Source organism: Notolepis coatsorum (assembly GCF_963971535.1).
Source record: "Notolepis coatsorum genome assembly, contig: SCAFFOLD_974, whole genome shotgun sequence".
Classification (NCBI taxonomy): Eukaryota; Metazoa; Chordata; class Actinopteri; order Aulopiformes; family Paralepididae; genus Notolepis; species Notolepis coatsorum.
In genome coordinates this window covers 1-19,244 of record NW_028173457.1, presented here as the reverse complement: position 1 = coordinate 19,244, position 19,244 = coordinate 1, and the positions used below count along the sequence as shown (strand labels likewise).

The window sequence follows — 19,244 nt, the reverse complement described above, 5'->3', positions numbered from 1 at the left end:
TTGCTCCACCTGCCGGCCAAATCCTCCGCCCTGACCGACCTCTCCATCACAGTCGAGAATGCAGCTGTGACCGCGTCCCCGACCGCCAAGAACCTTGGTGTTGTCCTCGACGACCAGTTGAACTTCTCTGCTCACATCGCAGCGACAACCAGAACCTGCAGATTCCTCCTGAGCAACGTCAGAAGGATACGCCCCTTCCTGACAAAAGAAGCCACCCAACTCCTCGTCCAATCAACAGTCATCTCCCGCCTCGACTACTGCAACGCACTGCTAGCTGGCCTCCCGGCCACTGCCACCAAGCCTCTTCAACTCATTCAAAACGCAGCGGCCCGCCTGATCTCAAACCTACCGAAGTCGGCCCATGTCACCCCACTTCTTAGGGACCTGCACTGGCTCCCCATTGCTGCACGTATCCGCTTCAAGGCCCTCGACCTAGCATACCGTGCGGCAAAGGGAACCGCTCCCGCCTACCTCCGGTCAATGGTCTCTAACTACACACCCTCAAGACCCCTACGCTCTGCATCTTCTGGCCGCCTCAGACCTACTCCTATCCAAGCTCCCGGAGGGTCATCAAAGAGAAGCCGCCTATTCTCAGTCCTTGCCCCACAATGGTGGAATGAACTACCCATCCCAGTTAGGACAGCCGAATCCCGTCCAATCTTTCGCCGTCGACTAAAGACTCACTTCTTCAACCATTATCTAAAATGATTAATAATAATTTTTTTTTTTTTTTAAAGATCTAACCCTGACTAACCTTACTGTCATGCACTTGTCCTAATAAACTAACCTACACTGTAACACGCAACACTTTGATGAACATTGTTACTCAGTTGATAGAGTTGTACCCTTCTTGCTGTCTTGTCGTACAGAACTTGTAAGTCGCTTTGGATAAAAGCGTCAGCTAAATGACTAAATGTAAATGTAAATGTTATACGCTCCTGACATCTAGTGGTACAGTGCTGTAAGTACACCCTGATCCTAAAACCCTTGTCCCGAAGGCGTGTATATTTTCCCCAACGGAGTTTCACTACCGCGTTCGGTTTGCGCAATCTGATTGGCCACTGACAATTTTTTCAGCGCCAAACGCGTTACTCCTAACAATCGCACCAGCAGGCTGTTACCCTAACCCTAACTTTAACCAACTAACCCTAACCCTAACCTTAACCCTAACCTTAACCAACTAACCCTAACCCTAACCCTAACCTTAACCAACTTCGAAAGAGAGCTACTTCGAAAGAGTGGCCATTGGCGCTGAGAGAAACGTCAGTGGCCAATCAGATCGCGCAAACCGAACGCGGAAGTGAAACTCCGTTGGGGGAAATATACAGGCGTCCCGAAGCCTAGTAGGAAGAAAAGTGCAGACCTCACCCCCCTCTACATGATCAACGGCGAGGGTGTGGAGAGAGTCAGCTCCTTCAAGGTCCTCTGCACCCTCATATCCGCTGACCTCTCCTGGACCACAAATACAACCGCGGTCATCAAGAAGGCCCAGCAGAGACTTACCGTCCTGAGGGTGTTGAGGAAGAACAGCCTGGAGGAGCAGCTGATGGTGACCTTCCATCGCTCTGCTGTGGAGAGCCTGCTGACGTACTGCATAACAGTGTGGTACACCAGCTGACGTACTGCATAACAGTGTGGTACGCCTGCTGACGTACTGCATAACAGTGTGGTACGCCTGCTGACGTACTGCATAACAGTGTGGTACGCCTGCTGACGCGCCTGTGGAGGGCGAGGCTCTCGCGGTTGCAGACGCCCTAGACAAGGCGCGCTACTTCGTACTGGGCTGCGAGAACTTGATTGTGGCAGTCGATCACAAGCCGCTACTGAAACTCCTTGCGGACAGAGCACTTGACGACATACCCAACCCCCGCCTCAGGAACCTCAAGGAGAAGACCCTGCGGTATCGCTTCCGCATCGTCCATGTCCCGGGCATGAAGAACAAGGCGGCAGATGCCATGTCCCGCAGGCCGGTCGGCACCTCGCGGCCGACACTCATGAACCTTCCAGACGACAGCGCCGCCAAGGTGACCCACCTCTCGCCCGGCATGCACACCAACGTGCTGTCTCTCCTGCGCCGAGTTGAGCCGGAGGACGACAGCGACATTGAGGATGGTGACCTGACGTGGTGCGGGGCTGGAGTCATTACGGTCTGTGACATGGGATCGTGTCAGGGATGCCACTAGCAGCGACGGCGATATGCACGCGTTGGAGGAGATGGTGGCTGATGGCTTTCCTGAGTCAAGGGTCGGGATGCCGGAGGCGATTCGCGGCTTCCACCAGTACCGTGAGGACATCACATCCACTGACGGGGTGGTCCTGTTCAAGGACAGGCTGATCATACCGCCTTCACTACGAGGTGAGGTACTGAGCGCCCTCCATGCTGCACACCAGGGCGTCTCGATGATGATGGCTCGCGCGGAATCCTCTTGTGTTCTCGCCGGGCATGTCAGCCGACATCAGCGCCGCTCGGAACAGCTGCGAGCAGTGCCACCGGATGGCGCCCTCGCAACCTGGGGCCCCACCGACCCCGCCCATCCCCGCCGTTTACCCATTCCAGGCGATGTGTTCTGACTTTTTCATGCACAGGGGGGTACACTACCTCGTGACGGTGGACAGTTACTCGAACTGGCCGATTGTCTCAAGGACATCAGGTGGCGCTCCCGACCTCATATGCCACTTACGTCGCGCCTTTGCGACATACGGGACGCCTGAAGAGCTCTCGTCAGACGGGGGGCCTGAGTTCACCTCTGCCGAGACCAGGTCTTTCCTGCGAAGATGGGGCGTCCACCACCGCCTTTCATCAGTGGCGTTCCCCCACAGCAACTGCTGTGCGGAGATTGGGGTGAAGACCATGAAACGGCTGATCACCGACAAAACTGGCCCGAAGGGCGACCTCGACACCGATGCTGTGCAGAGGGCGATTCTGCAATACCGCAATACGCCTGACCCAGACACGAAGATTTCCCCGGCCATGTGCGTGTTCGGCCGCCCGATACGTGATTTCATCCCGATTGCCCCCGGAAAGTACAGGCCGCATGAGACTTGGCGCGAGACGCTGACAGCGAGGGAGGAGGCCCTCCGCAAATGCCACATCCGCACAGCGAGCACCTGGGCAGAGCACACTGCACGATCAGTATGTGGTCAAGATTGACGGCTCCGGCAGGGTCACGCTTCGGAACAGGAGATTCCTGCGCAAGTTCTACCCGGTTCGCGATGATGACCGGCTTCCGCCCCGATCGATCTATGATGATCTGCCAGTCCGCGTCGCCGCGCCAGTGCCCGTCGTCATTCCTCGGCTGCCTGGCCTCACACGCAGCTCTGGGTTGCCCGTGACGGGGCCTCGGTCTGGCCTGCCACCTGCACCGCCGTCTGCAAGCTCTCCTCAGCGCTGGACACGGCCCGCCTCTGCCCCGCCGGTGACACCGGCTCGGGACCCGCTGCCGGCCCCCGTGGCCCCGGTGGCTCTGTCTCCGCCGCCGGACTTTGTCGCGTCGCCGCCGCCGCTGGCATTGGGATTACGCCGGTCTGCCAGGGCGACCTGCGTGCCCGCCTGGCACAGTGACTTTTCTATGGACTGACTTTACGTGGGTAGTGCTCATGTTGTATGCTATACTCGCAACTGGTGCACTTGACTCTGCTGTTTACTGTTTGCTGTTGCAGTGTTACTATTCTAGGATTGTTTTATTTTAGCCTTTATTGTAGTCGTGTTAAAGACTCGGGAGGAGATAGGGAATATTGCACTCCGGTTACATATTGGTGCACGCACCGGAAAGGGAAGTAGTTAGACTACTGCTATGATGTAAACAGACACACGTTTCCCCCGGCTCATGACTTGTTTGATTATTGTCATTTCGCCTATTAAAGCAAGTGAACAAATAGAATGCTGTTCTTATTTACATAACAGTGTGGTACGTCTGCTGACGTACTGCATAACAGTGTGGTACGCCAGCTGACGTACTGCATAACAGTGTGGTACGCCTGCTGCACTGAAGCAGACAGGAAGGCCATTCAGAGGGTCATAAACTCAGAACATCATCGGCTGCCCCCTCCCCTCCCTGAAGGACATACTGTACATAACTCCCACTCACTGCCTCAACAGAGCAAGGAACATCATGAAGGACGGCTCACACCTTGCTACCACCTGTTACCACCGGGGGCAGCGTTACAGCTGCATCAGAGCCATCACCACCTTGAACTCTAATAATGCACTAAACCCTCTCCCCCTCCCCCACAATGTGCAATATATAGACCACTACTGTTAAGACACTGTGATTGTTGTATTATTGTTGTGTTGTTGTATATTCTGTATTGTATAGTATTGTGATATTATGTTTTTTTTTTGTATTATTACTTGTGTGAACCAGCACCTTAAGTCTGAGTCCCTAATCTCGTTATATGACATCTAATGGAGAGTCCAGCTATGCCTATACTACTACCTACTATGTAATATGCCACTATGTCTATACTACTACCTAATATACTAATATGTCTATACTACTATACACTCAAGGGCACCCAAGTGGAGACCCATGTAACGCACTGTGTCGCGAAGTGGCCGACCCGGGTTCGATTCCCGGACCCGGCGTCCTTTGCCGAATGTCTTCCCCCCGCTCTGTCTCCCATTCTTCCTCTCTCTCTCTCTCTACCGGACTGCCCGGTAGTACAAACAAATAAAAATCTACCAAAAACATAATAAAAAAAAGCACTCAAGTTCAACACTATTTGACGAACAATACCACTGACCCTTAGCTGTCAGAGTTGTACCCTTCCTGCTGACTTGATGTACAGAACTTGTAAGTGGCTTTGGATAAAAGCGTCAGCTAAATGACTAAATGTACATGTAACTAGCTGGTTATGAGGATAAAACAACAAGCTGTTACCCTAGCAACGGATGATGTTACCCTAGTAACAGATGCTGTTACCCTAGCAATGGAAGCTGTTACCCTAGCAATGGATGATGTTACACTAGCAATGGATGCTGTCACCCTAGCAATGGATTTCTAGTGACAAGGTCTAGAGAAGAAATTATGTCTCCTTGAGATGCAACAGTTTCAGGTTGATTCAGTGGGTTTAATCACACAAACCAAACAGGACACATGTTAAATAAATAGAAAGGGGGGTCAATGATCATCTTCAACATGATCATATTTACTATAATCATCATCTTCAGTGCCATCGTCATCATCATCATCATCATACGGTTGAAAAGAACACATTTAATCACGTTTGTTTAAATACATAAGTTAACATGTCAAGACCTTTACATTAGTGATCATTTGGGTCAGAAGTAACATCTCAGTGTTTTCAGAAGCAGGAGGTGGAAATCACAAAGCGCTAGAAACGTTGCAGACAACAAGGAATGTTTTCTTCTCTTTGTTTCCTCCTCAAGGCAGATCGTCTGTTCTGGAATATCAGCATTCATGTACAAATAAGATCAACAGTAAGTAGTAGAAAAATCAAAAGCATTACAAAGACTTTGTTAGTTAAAAATAATAATTGGTGTAACAATCACAAATTATAAAAATGGGAAATAATTTTAAACCTGCATGTCAACACCTTAGAAAAATGGCAAACCCTAAAATAGAACTGTCATCTGTTAGTCCTATAATGTTGTGCAGTTCAGTTTAGATTTGTGAATATGAAATCCAGAGACAAGACTAGTGATGATGTCATAAACTCTAGTGATGATGTCATAAACCCTGGAGCTGCTCCGTAGAGGGTGAATAGCAGAACTCCTAGGACACTATGACAGTAACCATGGTGATTTAACTCCTAGGACACTATGACAGTAACCATGGTGATTTAACTCCTAGGACACTATGACAGTAACCATGGTGATTTAACTCCTAGGACACTATGACAGTATCCATGGTGATTTAACTCCTAGGACACTATGACAGTAACCATGGTGATTTAACTCCTAGGACACTATGACAGTAACCATGGTGATTTAACTCATAGGACACGATGACAGTATCCATGGTGATTTAACTCCTAGGACACTATGACAGTATCCATGGTGATTTAACTCCTAGGACACTATGACAGTAACCATGGTGATTTAACTCCTAGGACACTATGACAGTATCCATGGTGATTTAACTCCTAGGACACTATGACAGTAACCATGGTGATTTAACTCCTAGGACACTATGACAGTATCCATGGTGATTTAACTCCTAGGACACTATGACAGTATCCATGGTGATTTAACTCCTAGGACACTATGACAGTATCCATGGTGATTTAACTCCTAGGACACTATGACAGTATCCATGGTGATTTAACTCATAGATATCGATTGAACTGCCGAAGATCGTTGGAATAATACAACGTAAGTTCTGTTTTAGGGTGGGTTTTCCCTTTAAAAACCATAGAAAAGTGTTTTTTTGTCGTATTGCTCTGGGCTTTTGTCAGAGAAGCCTAGAATGAGTCGCTAGTCACCGTTCCACCACAGACCCAGGGCTCACCAGGTCTAAAGCAGGTCCAAACCAGGTCCAAACCAGGTCCAAGCCAGGTCCAAGCCAGGTCTAAACCAGGTCCAAACCAGGTCTAAACCAGGTCCAAACCAGGTCCAAGCCAGGACCAAACCAGGTCCAAACCAGGTCCACACCAGGTCCAAGCCAGGTCCAAACCAGGTCCAAGCCAGGTCCAAGCCAGGTCCAAAAAAGTCCAAGCCAGATCCAAACCAGGTCCAAAACGGGTCCAAAAAAGTCCAAGCCAGGTCCAAAAAAAGTCCAAGCCAGGTACAAACCAGGTTCAAACCAGTCCAGTTCAGGGCATAATACCAACTTGTTTGTTAACCGAAAAAAGTTTTTTAACATCCAAAGCAGGGTTGAAAAAGAGTGCTTTATCACAGGCTGGCTGCCTGCTGACGTAGCTAGTGGAATTCATGGCAGACTTTATGACCACAGCATAAAAAAAGAGAAATTCTGCATTTGTCTGGTGGCTAATATCAACTCCAGCACTGGCCAAGAGCAAATCATATTCTTTATCAAATCTAATCACACGTTCTATTCATTTATTTGCCTTTTTTCTTTCTGGTTTTATCAACTGGGGTCCGTGGTCCTTCAGAGGGGCCCAGAGGGTCAATAGCCCAGTCCCACAGTTCCACCACTAGAGGTCAGCCCAGTAGAAGAATGTACAAGAAGCACTTTTCTGATGATAAGTTTCACTCTCTCCACTCTCTCCGCCCACAGTGTAGAACAGTTCTGCTGTTCTGAACTGTATCACATCAGACGACACGGATCGGCTCAGATGACGGTACCTGGGACCCCAATCCAAAAATGCTTGGGGGTCCTTGACACAAAAAAGGCTGAGGACCGCTGTTGTACAGCACTGGATGGCCCTGCTTGGCCCTGTTTGGCTCTGTCTGGCCCTGCTTGGCCCCCATAGTAGAAAAGAGACCATTGTACTGGCCACAGGGGCCCTGAATGGATAAACATCAGGTATGGAACTTGTAATGAATGAAGGATTTGGGCTAAAAAGTACATGTACACAGTCTGAAATGTACTAGTACACAGTCTGAAATGTACTAGTACACAGTCTGAAATGTACTAGTACACAGTCTGAAATGTACTAGTACACAGTCTGAAAAGTACTAGTACACAGTCTGAAAAGTACTACCACCAGGCTAGCAGACAACTGAATTAGAGGCAGCAGTGGCCTAGCGGTCGCTGGTTTGATCCCCCGGACTGGCAGGGAAAATATGGGTGGGGGACGAATATTGCTCAACCCTCCCTCAATACCTATAGTTGAAGCGCCCTTGAGCAAGGCACTTAACCCCCCAACTGCTCTCTGGGTACAGGACTGTGTGGCTTAGGATGGGACACATTCCCGCTACATGTAAAAAATGTACTTGCCAATAAAGAGATGGTATTCTATTGTATTCTACGTATTCAAATGGCGACACGCTGGTCAAGGGAAGACATTGTTCTTCTCCAGGAGATCTGCAAGCGCAGTTGAAGAAGGATCTGGGAGAATCTCCAGGGAGCGTGACAGGAAGTGACGCTGGTTCGCAAACAGGAAGTGATGTCGTCACACGTACAGTATCAGTGCAAAGTCTTAACTTCACAGCTTTTTGGTCAGTTGGTCGGGCGATGGCTTTGTTGGCGGCTGGCTTTGGTCCCAGAGCATAGTAGTAGTCCACAGGTTCACACTGTGAGGTTCAGAGTTCAAAAGTCACCCCGTGAGTTCAAAGGTCACAGAGTGAGGTCATCGGGGTCGAAAGTTCTCTCTCTCTCTCTCTCTCTCTCTCTCTGACTCTAATAAAAACATGTGTCATACTTCAAAACATCTGCATCTAGTTAAAGGGTAAGTTCACTGATTTCAACTATTATCTCTATGTATTTGTCTTTAGTATGTCGTGCTGATTTCAGAATACGTGTTATTCAATATGGTCAGACAGCCCAAACATATTAGGGTAGATTAAAGTGTGTCGATTAATTACATCAGCTCACAAATTTCAATAAAAAATGTGTTTCTATGCCAACATGAATATAATTGAAATGTAATCAAAAAGGGCGACAGTATACTGTTTAACCCTTTCACTACCACACTACCAAATGGTTAACCCTTTTCACTGCGACAATACGGAAGGTTAACCCTTTCACTGCCACAAGACAAAGGGTTAACCCTTTCACTACCGCACTACATAAGGTTAACCCTTTCTTAGTGGTTTCTTAGGTAGTGAAAGGGTTAACGCACAGGGACCCCGATTCTGGAGTATTCGAAGGCTAGTTTTTGAAAACCTTTCTTCTGGGGGGCAGTGAAAGGGTGTTGTGTGGCAGTGAAAGGGTTAACCTTCTGTGTATTGTCGCAGTGAAAGGGTTAACCGTTTGGTAGTGCGGCAGTGAAATGGTTAACAACACAGGTTGAAATGAACATGTCAACACAGACGTGTTGAAATATGACGACTCCTGTATGTGTTCTCTCTCTCTCTCTCTCTCTCTCTCTCTCGCTCTCTCTCTCTCTCTCTCTCTCTCTCTCTCTCTCTCTCTCTCTCTCTCTCTCTCTCTCTCTCTCTCGCTCTCTCTCGCTCTCTCTCGCTCTCTCTCTGTCTCTCTCTGTCTCTCTCTGTCTCTCTCTCTGTCTCTCTCTGTCTCTCTCTGTCTCTCTCTGTCTCTCTCTCTCTCTCTCTCTCTCTCTCTCTCTCTCTAGAGGTTGGTCTCATCCCAGGTTGGGTCATTCATGCTCTTCAAAAGCCTCCTGATTATCTTCTCCAGGTCTTTCCTCGCCTTCTGCTCTTCCTCCAGAGTCCTCCTCATCCGCTTATTGTCCTAGAGAGAGAGAGGGGGGGGGGGGTAGATAGAGGTAAGATCCCATTGTCATGAATTAAAAATGGGGGACCCTGATGTAAACAAGACAAAAGTCTTTCTCTGGTCTGCATCCCCTTAACAATTGTGTGTATTGAGCCGTACTGTATTATGCCCATTATGCAACCTGTTAATAAAGTTTCCAATAAATCAATCAATCAATATAATTACTCCTGGTTAAACTAACCCTAAGATCTCTTAGTTACTCCTGGTTAAACTAACCCTAAGATCTCTTAGTTACTCCCGGTTAAACTAACCCTAAGATCCCTTAGTTACTCCTGGTTAAACTAACCCTAAGATTTCTTAGTTACTCCTGGTTAAAATAACCCTAAGATCCCTTAGTTACTCCTGGTTAAACTAACCATAAGATCTCTTAGTTACTCCTGGTTAAACTAACCCTAAGATCTCTTAGTTACTCCTGGTTAAACTAACCCTAAGATATCTTAGTTACTCCTGGTTAAACTAACTCTAAGATCTCTTAGTTACTCCTGGTTAAACTAACCCTAAGATCCCTTAGTTACGTAAGGGATAATGTATAGCTACGAGGTCATTGTCGCAAAATAATTGACCGACACGGAGTTTAGAACACAGAGGCGCCGCACCGATGTGTTCTAAACGCAGTGAAGGTAAATTATTTTGCGACAATGACCGAGTATAGCTATACATTATCCCGCTTATTACATGGCTAACTTACTAACAATATACCTAATTCATTTTACACCATCGACAAGACGAGATCAAATGCAGACGCAGTTGTTCTGTGGCTCCTCTGTCATCACCGGCAGCCGGCAGGTGTGTGGTCTGATTACCTGATGAGTGCAGCTGTGCATATGCTGAGCTTAGCTTTCGTGACTGTCTGCGACCAAAATGCTTGATTTTGATTGGTCAATAGCGCTGTGTTACCCGTATCAGCGGTCATTATTGCGCATTGCCCATAGCAGCGGTCCGTTATCAAGAAATAACTGACCGCTGTCAGGGGCAACCGAGCGCTATTGACCAATCACAATCAAGCATTTTGTCGAATGTTAAAATGCCATGTAATAATCCTGGTTAAACTAACCCTAAGATCCCTTAATTACTCCTGGGTAAACTAACCCTAAGATCCCTTAGTTACTCCTGGTTAAACTAACCATCTAAAGACTCACCTGCTTGAGCTCTTGCACCTCGTCTCTCAGACCATATACAGTATCCACAAGACTCCTGGGGGGGGGGGGGGAGAGAGAGAGAGAGAGAGAGAGAGAGAGAGAGAGAGAGAGAGAGAGAGAGAGAGAGAGAGAGAGAGAGAGAGAGAGAGAGAGAGAGAGAGAGAGAGAGAGAGAGAGAGAGAGAGAGAAAGAGAGAGAGGGGGGGTAGAGAGATAGGGGGGGGTAGAGAGGGAGACAGAAAGAGATAGAGGGAGAGAAAGAGAGAGGGAGAGAGTGGGGGGGGGGTAGAGAGAGGGGGGAGAGAGAGAGAGAGTATTTAGTTTATTTACATTTACATTTAGCTGACACTTTTATCCAAAGCAACTTACAAGTTCTGTACGACAAGTCATCAGGAAGGGCACAACTCTTATCAGCTGAGTAACAATGTTCATCAAAGTGTTGAGTGCTACAGTGTAGGTTAGTTTATTTACCTGAGTAGGTTATTACAGCAACGCCCTGCTTCACATTCCCACCTGAGAGCTGCCCAGTACAACCACAGTCTGACACTGTTGACCACTAGGAGCTGCCCAGTACAACCACAGTCTGACACTGTTGACCACTAGGAGCTGCCCAGTACAACCACAGTCTGACACTGTTGACCGCTAGGAGCTGCCCAGTATAACCACAGTCTGACACTGTTGACCGCTAGGAGCTGCCCAGTACAACCACAGTCTGACACTGTTGACCACTAGGGGCTGCCCAGTACAACCACAGTCTGACACTGTTGACCACTAAGGGCTGCCCAGTACAACCACAGTCTGACACTGTTGACCACTAGGAGCTGCCCAGTACAACCACAGACACAGGCTCATTGAGGATGACAGCACAGCCTTTGCTCTGCAGGAAGCCAGGTTTTCCTGTGCCTCCCCTTTTCAATAGCAAGGCTGTGCTCACCCAGTCTGTATTTTGTCAAGGTTCTTTTTAGTTGTTGATCAGTCACCATGCTCAAATAATCTACTATGATGTACTGTGGATTTAGAGCCAGACAGCACTGCATTTTGCTCTGTGCTTTTGTTTGTGTTTTCCAATAGGTCATGTAGTTTTGTTTTAATTTGGTAGTAATTTGATTGATTCTGATTGGTGATGTGTTCTGTTCCTGAGGTGTGTTAATAGAGCAGGTTTGTGGATTCAGCCTCAGGACCAGCTGGGTAAGGGGGTTCCTGATGCTCCTCAGCTCTTGGCACTGCAGGGCTTGATAATGGTACGAGAGGGGGTCACTTTGTTTTAGGTGTGTCCAAAAGTTAATTGCTCTTTTTTGTATTTTTTGTATTAGTGGGTATCGGCCTAATTCTGCCCTGCATGCATTGTTTATTGTAGTTTTCCTCTGGACATGTAGGATAATCTTACAGAACTCTGCATGCAGGGTCTCAATGGGGTGTTTGTCCCATTGGGTAAAGTCTTGTTTTGTAAGTGGACCCCACACCTCACTGCCATAGAGTGTAATTGGTTCAATAACACATTCAATTAATTTCAACCAATTGGTATTGGTATTTCTGTTTGTATATTTTCTTTATGCATAGAAAGCCTGGCGTCTTTTCCCTCTCAGCTCATTGACTGCTTCATTAAAATGTCCAGTGTAACTTAGCTTTAATCCTAAATAGGTGTACTGTAGTGTGTCCACGCCTTCATCACCTCCCGCTTGGACTACTGTAATGGAGTCCTATCCCGGGTGACCCACAAAGCCCTGGACAGGCTCCAGTACGTTCAGAACTCTGCCACCACGGTTCTCACCCGCACCAAACCCTGGCAGCAACCCAGTGCCACCCTCATTCACCTCCACTGGCTTCCCGTAAAATCTCGTGTCACCTTCAAGATCCTCCTGCTCACATATACATCCCTACACACCACCGCCCCTCAATACCTATCTGACCTTCTCCACACCTACACCCCCTCCCGGAATCTCCGCTCCTCTGACACAGGCTTGCTTACCATCCCACAAGCCAGGTTGCGGACCTTGTATAGTGTTTTAAAATGAGTTGTCCATATATTGTTACTGTTATATATATTATACTGTTCTGTATAGCCAATTCCTAGTTTTGTGGTTTGTTTAGGCGTTTCCAATGTTGCCAAAAGTTGTTTGTATTGATTGCCTCCTCAATTAGTGTCAGTTGCTGTTTGTCGTATTGTTGTTATTTGAGTCTGAGTGAATGTTTGTAGAGTTTTAGGGTCTCACAGTAAAGAAAGCGTACATCTGCATTATTGGGGTCTCTGTGTTTTTTATTAGATAGCATTAAAAAAAATCATAATTATTTTACAATCTGTATAAAACCAGCAGTTTAATCAAACAAATCAAACAAATCAAACTTGTTGCAGTTTTTGGTTTGTTTGTAGTTTCAAGTTTCAAGTTTCTTTAATAGTTGTCATACAGAAGTACAGAATACTTTTATACAAAATGCTTCTTACTGTTACGCTCCAGAGACTGTGCTAGACAAGATAAGTATGAAATAAAATAAAGTAGCATGTAAAAAGAAGTAAAAATAGAGGTCACAGTGTTCAGTATAGACATGTACACAGGGAGCGAAATTAACTTTTTGACTCACCGGCCAGTGGCGGGTAGATGGGAAGAATCTACCCGCCAAGCATATTTCTTACCTGCCAAATTTTTTTTGATTAAAAATATATATATATATATATATTTTATATAAGGGCGGCTACGTGGCGTAGTGGGCAAGGCGCTCGCCACGAAATGCTGGAGACGCTGGGCTCGTCAGTTCGAGCCCAGCGCTCCACATTTGCTTTCAGTTTAGCTGGTCGTCCGTACTAATACACATTGGCCGTATTAGGGGGTGGGAAACTGATGGGTGGGGATCGGGCAGTGTGGACAGCGACTCCTACAGGTCGGTTGGTGCGCCTGCACAGTAGAATCAGGAAGTGTCAGGGGCAGCGTGAGCCTCCCACGCGTTACTCCTCGCCACTGAGAGATCGAGCTGCGCAGGTGAAAAGATGCGACTGCTGTTACCTCAAGTACCGGAGGGGACTTGTGCTATGTATGACTTAGACCACATTGCAGCCGGCTTGTGGGAGGCAAGAAACAGCGTCCGTGACAGGGGAGGGTTGAATTGGATGATACGAAATTGGGATGGGAGAAAAATATAGAAAATGGGAGAAAAAGTGGATAAAAAAAAATATATATATATTTTATATAAAAAATTTTTTTTTAAATAAAATATATATTATATAATCATACTTGTAGTTGTATTATCTGCGAGACATCGCCACCACGCAGTAAGTCAAAATGCTCGCTATCTGCAAACAGCTCCACTGTCTGTGTGTAAACTTGAGTAGCCTCCAGCTCCAGCAAGGATTCTCCGGCCCTGCAGCTAGACCCTATATTCAGCTAGACCCTACATTCAGCATGCAAGGATTCTCCGGCGATGCAGCTGGACCCTATTGGTATAACGTTACGGTTCTTTTGTCAAATCACATTCAACATGCCCTCAGCTAGAATACGCATTCAATCAATGTTATAAGACATTGATATCAGGAGCTATCTGTAGCTACTGCTAGCCCGGTAGATAACGTTAAGACAATTTAGTTTACTGGGACAGATAGATCTAACGTGAGCTAGCTAACGTGAGCTAGCTAACGAGGGAACGGAGGTATTATGCACTCGAGTCGACTATTGCTGGAGCATTTGTTGATATCAGCAGCTATCAGTAGCTAGCCAGCTAGATACCGTTAGACAATGCCTCGTCATGTATTAAACTAAAAGTGAATAGTTGACTGGGTCATTGTTTAAACAGTAACGGTAGCTCATGGAGGTCCGCTCTTCTAGACTAGAGCAGACTGCCTCTGTGTTGACACGAGCACTGCGAGCAGAAGCCCTTCGCCAATAGTATCCCGCTGCAGGGCTGGGCGGATATGACTCGTTGCCACGGTTTCTTTCAAAATAAGAGTATCATACGAACCTAATGTTGCTAACTGCCGGAGCCATCGATATTATGACTGGAGATGCGCTTGGGGCGGAAATGAGACCCGCACAGATTTTCAAAATAAGAGTATCGTTATGAACTTGATTGATTACACGCCACACGGCGGGCAGCCCTCTAAGTGTCAAGCGCCAAAGGTAAAAACTGAGCGCCCCTGGCGGGCGGCGGGCTTTAGTTTCGGTCCCTGCATGTACAATGTTCGATGCAGACTAGAAGTAACTGAGTTACCATACAATATACAATATACTATGCAATATACTAATATCCAATACTATATAGTGCAAAGCAGAAATAGGATGAGGTACAATTTAGGTACAATTTACAGTAAGTGTACGAGTTGTAGTGCAAATCCTTTACCAATAAATATAAAGTGTGTTTAGGTGATCTAAAGTGTGGAGAGTGGGTGCGGCAGTGTGTTGTTTGTTTAAGTGAGTGTGTGCGTGTGGATGTGTGTCCTGTGTGGCATTTGATGGTTGTTGCATAGTGTTTATTGTTTGTTGAGCAGCCTGATGGCCTGGGGATAGAAGCTTCTTCTGAGTCTTTCTGTGCTCGCCTTGAGACTCCGGTATCGCTTGCCTGACCGCAGCAGTCAATTTCTCTCTCTCTCCTCTCTATCACCTCTCCTCCATCACAGTCTGTCTCTCTCACCTCTCACCTCTCCTCCATCACAGTCTGTCTCTTTGTCTCTCTCGCTCACCTCTCCTCCATCACAGTCTGTCCTCTCTCACCTCTCCTCCATCACAGTCTGTCTCTCTCTGTCTCTCTCTCTCACCTCTCCTCCATCACAGTCTGTCTCTCTGTCTCTGTCTCTCACCTCTCCTCCATCACAGTCTGTCTCTCTCTCTCACCTCTCCTCCATCACAGTCTGTCTCTCTCTCTCACCTCACCTACATCACAGTCTGTCTCTCTCTCTCTCTCACACCTCTCCTCCATCACAGTCTCTCTCTCTCTCTCTCTCTCTCTCTCTCTCTCTCTCTCTCTCTCTCTCTCTCTCTCTCTCTCTCTCTCTCTCTCTCTCTCTCTCTCTCTCTCTCACCTCTCCTCCATCACAGTCTGTAATAATAAATAATAATAATGGATTGGATTTATATAGCGCTCTTCGTGACACCCCAGAGACCCCAGAGCGCTTACAGAGTCCATTATTCGTTCATACACAGTCATACCGGTGGTGGTAAGCTACAATTGCAGCCAGAGCTGCCCTGAGGCAGACTCACGGAAGCGTGGCGAATAATCATCGCCTACGGCCCCTCCGACCACCACCAACATTCATTCACATGCATACACATTCATACGAGGCAAGTAGGTTAAGTGTCTTGCCCAAGGATACAACGGCAGTGGGATGGACATGGGCTTGAGCGGGATTCGAACCACCAACCCTTCGATCATTGGATGACCCGCTCTACCCCGGGGGCCACGCCGCCCCTGTCTCTCTCTCTCTCTCTCTCTCTCTCTCCTCTCTCTCTCTCTCTCTCTCTCTCTCTCTCTCTCTCTCTCACCTCTCCTCCATCACAGTCTCTCTCTCTCTCTCACATCTCCTCCATCACAGTGTCTCTCTCTCTCTCTCTCACCCTCTCCTCCATCACAGTCTGTCTGTCTGTCTCTCTCGTCTCTCACTCTCTCTCTCTCTCTCATCTCTCTCACCTCTCCTCCATCACAGTCTGTCCGTTGCTTCTGGTTTCCTCCACTATGATCTTCTCTTCTTCTGGGAACAACATGTGCACGTCCTTTCCTGCTCGAACCTGATTGGACGAGAGAGGTGACACGTCAACCGGCCATCACTCAGGATGACAGCCAGTGGTGAAGGATACATGGGAACACACACACACACACACACACACACACACACACACACACACACACACACACACACACACACACACACACACACACACACACACACACACACACATGAATGCACAAGTGAATATGCACAAGTGAACACACACACACACACATGAATGCACAAGTGAATATGCACAAGTGAACACACGCACATATATGGAGAGTTTACGAGGTCTGTTTACTAGGGGTAGGGCTGGGCGATTAATCGATTTTATCGATGAATTCGAATGAATGATTTAGGATTGGATTACATTTAAATTTTTTTTTCCAAGAGTCACCTTTTATTTGACAAAAAGTGATGTTTGGTGAAAGTTAGATTTGCACTTTATTAATCCCAATAGGGAAATTCATTCTTGTTTGGTGATCAAGAGGCACCTTTTATTTGTTGTAACCTCAGAGCCACCAGGGGGTGTCGTACTTACCTGGCTGAATGCCAGCACCCACTTCAATGATAGCGTTGTGAACGCATAAAATCTAAATTATGTCGAAACGGATTGTTTTTGAATCGCTTAATTTCTGTTTTATAGCATTTTGAAACGCCCTCGTTTTCAAGGAAAAGATAAAGATTCCGTGATAAACGGCATTTACTGGAATATTCTGGCATACACAAAAACGTTGTCATTTTTCGGCCTATTTATGAATCGTTTTCAAATAAACGCTAGATTATCGAAAGTATAATATGTGTACTTATGCATGCTATAGAAGCGGGCTGAAATATCGATTATCTCATTTCCTGATCGCTCGCACAGCCACACACACACGCATAGGGCAAACGCTTATATCTCTGTGAAAATAGCTCTGATTATCATAAGTCTGGTAAAATAAATTCCTTACCTCAGATCAGATGTTATCCAAAAAGATTATTCCAATTCCTGATTGCCATTCCAAATATCGATCGCGTTTATTGATTCAGCGTTGGGTACTGTAAATACATAATCCACACGTTTTCCGGGCCGGCGATCACAATGGATTCTTCAGTTGGCTTGACGGAAAAGTTAAATGAGGAGGCGGGGATCGGGCGTTGTGGACAGCGACTCCTACAGGTCGGTTGGTGCGCCTGGCGTAGTAGAATCAGGAAGTGTCGGGGCAGCGTGAGCCTCCCACGCGTTACTCCTCGCCACTGAGAGATCGAGCTGCGCAGGTGAAAAGATGCGACTGCTGTTACCTCAAGTACCGGAGGGGACTTGTGCTATTTATGACTTAGTCCACATTGTGGGAGGCAAGAAACAGCGTTCGTGACAGGGGGAGGGTTGAATTGGATGATACGAAATTGGGATGGGAGAAAATATAGAAAAATGGGATAAAAAGCGGATAAAAAAAAAGATCCATTCAGAAATGAGTGATTAGGAGTGATTTTGGTAAACTGTGTACAAAGAAAAACTCAGTTTTCTCATAGACTTCAATTCGTTCGGCTGTTTTGCTCTTCCTGTTTTCGTGTTTCTTCATGTTTTTTTTTTTTTTTTTAGATCCCCATGTGTCCCCAAGTATCATTGGAAAGCCACACTCATTGGTTACAACGATCCACAATAATTTTCGAGATTGGATCTAGATTGACGGAACTACTGCAGCCTGAGTCGGGAGTGGTATTTTGCACAATACCGTGTACTTTGCACAAGCCTCAAATACCGGCATGTAACTCGAGAACCGCTGAACAGATTTTGTCGGATTTTGTGGCTATCGACAGGCAACAAATAGGTCTTCAATTCGATATATATATATATATATTGTATTACAAAATATGCACACCCGAGCCACTAGGGGTCGCCAAAGTGCCGGTTGCAAAAAATCCGAAAAACTTCCCATATGAGGGACGCTGCAGCTTAAGATGCACTATTAATCCCAATAGGGACATTCATCTTTGTTTGATCAAGAGTACCCTTTTAAATATATATTAGAGCTGGGCCGTTAACGGCGTTAACGTGCTGCGTTAACGCGATACTAGTATTGCGCGATAATATAATTGACGCAGTTAATCTAAAAAACAAATAAAAAATATTACATTTTTTTCCATTTTTTTTAAACTTTTATTTACCCAGGGTAAGTTCGCTGAGCACAGATGCTCTTTTTCAGGGACGCCCTGCTTCACATTCACACAGTTCCATTCACACCTGGGAGCTGCCCAGTACAACCACAGTTGACACCATTGGCCACTGAGCAACTCCACTGGAGCAGTTGATTTGCATTGGCAGGGTTTGGCCCTGTCTGGCACCCAACGGGAAAAATATTATAGGCACTATAAGTAGACACCGCTACATAAAACAAGCTGGTCTGCCTGAGTGACTGGTGGAAGAAGGAGAAATAGAGATTGGACTGATTGAGTCAAGCCATGTCACATAGTTCAAGTTTGAAATGCTTCTTTCTGTTTTGCTCCTGAGAGTGTGCTAGATACTGTACTGTACTGGTAATATTATTTATTTGTGTTAACTTCTGAATAAAACAACTTATTAAACACAACTACATCTTATTGAACATTATTTTGATATTTCATTACCAATTATCATAGCAAAACACCTTTTTCAAACAGTTTGTAATGCATTTTGGAAACGGGAGATGGGCTCATGGTGTAATGGGCCACCTGGCCTGAGAAACATAAGGAGGAAAGAAAAAGTAAGGACTTACTTCTGGTCATTATTTGGGTAGAACACACATATTTTGAATGCCTTCGGCAGATATTTTTTTTGAGCCATTTTAATCTAGATTAATCTAGATTAAATCCAGGATTGCAGATAGATTAATCTAGATTAAAAAAAATCATCTATGCCCACCTCTAATATATATATAATTTTTTAAGTGAAGATTGGTGAAAGTTAGGTTTGCACTTAAATCCCAATAGGGAAATTCAGCTTGGTTTGATAATTGTTTTGTGTCAAATAAAAACAAAGCTTATTTGAATGATTTCCTTGGCGTTTCTAGTTTTCAAGAGAATTTTTTTAATTAAAATCGTAAATCGGATGTGGTGTGAAAAAGTCTGAGAT

The 19,244-nt window shown here is 46.2% G+C and overlaps 1 protein-coding gene across 1 annotated transcript; it reads right to left on the bottom strand.

Moving 5' to 3' along the window:
• Positions 1-8,768: 8,768 nt before the first annotated feature.
• LOC311247782 (rho guanine nucleotide exchange factor 7-like) lies at positions 8,769-16,148 on the bottom strand. Its single transcript, XM_084338779.1, has 3 exons — positions 16,069-16,148; positions 10,460-10,514; positions 8,769-9,278 (listed from the first exon to the last, which is right to left on the bottom strand). The coding sequence occupies exons 1-3, from the start codon at positions 16,140-16,142 to the stop codon at positions 9,156-9,158; spliced, it is 252 nt and encodes an 83-aa protein (XP_084194905.1). The 5' UTR covers positions 16,143-16,148; the 3' UTR covers positions 8,769-9,155.
• Positions 16,149-19,244: the final 3,096 nt, after the last annotated feature.

What these genes read in the sequence shown, in the direction of transcription:
- LOC311247782 (XM_084338779.1), bottom strand. Translation starts at nt 16,142, where the DNA reads ATGTTGTTCCCAGAAGAAGAGAAGATCATAGTGGAGGAAACCAGAAGC. An exon ending in CAGACTGTGATGGAGGAGAG is followed by an intron (nt 10,515 to 16,068) that starts GTGAGAGAGATG and finishes CCCCCCCCCCAG; the next exon opens with GAGTCTTGTGGATACTGTAT. An exon ending in AGGTGCAAGAGCTCAAGCAG is followed by an intron (nt 9,279 to 10,459) that starts GTGAGTCTTTAG and finishes CTCTCTCTCTAG; the next exon opens with GACAATAAGCGGATGAGGAG.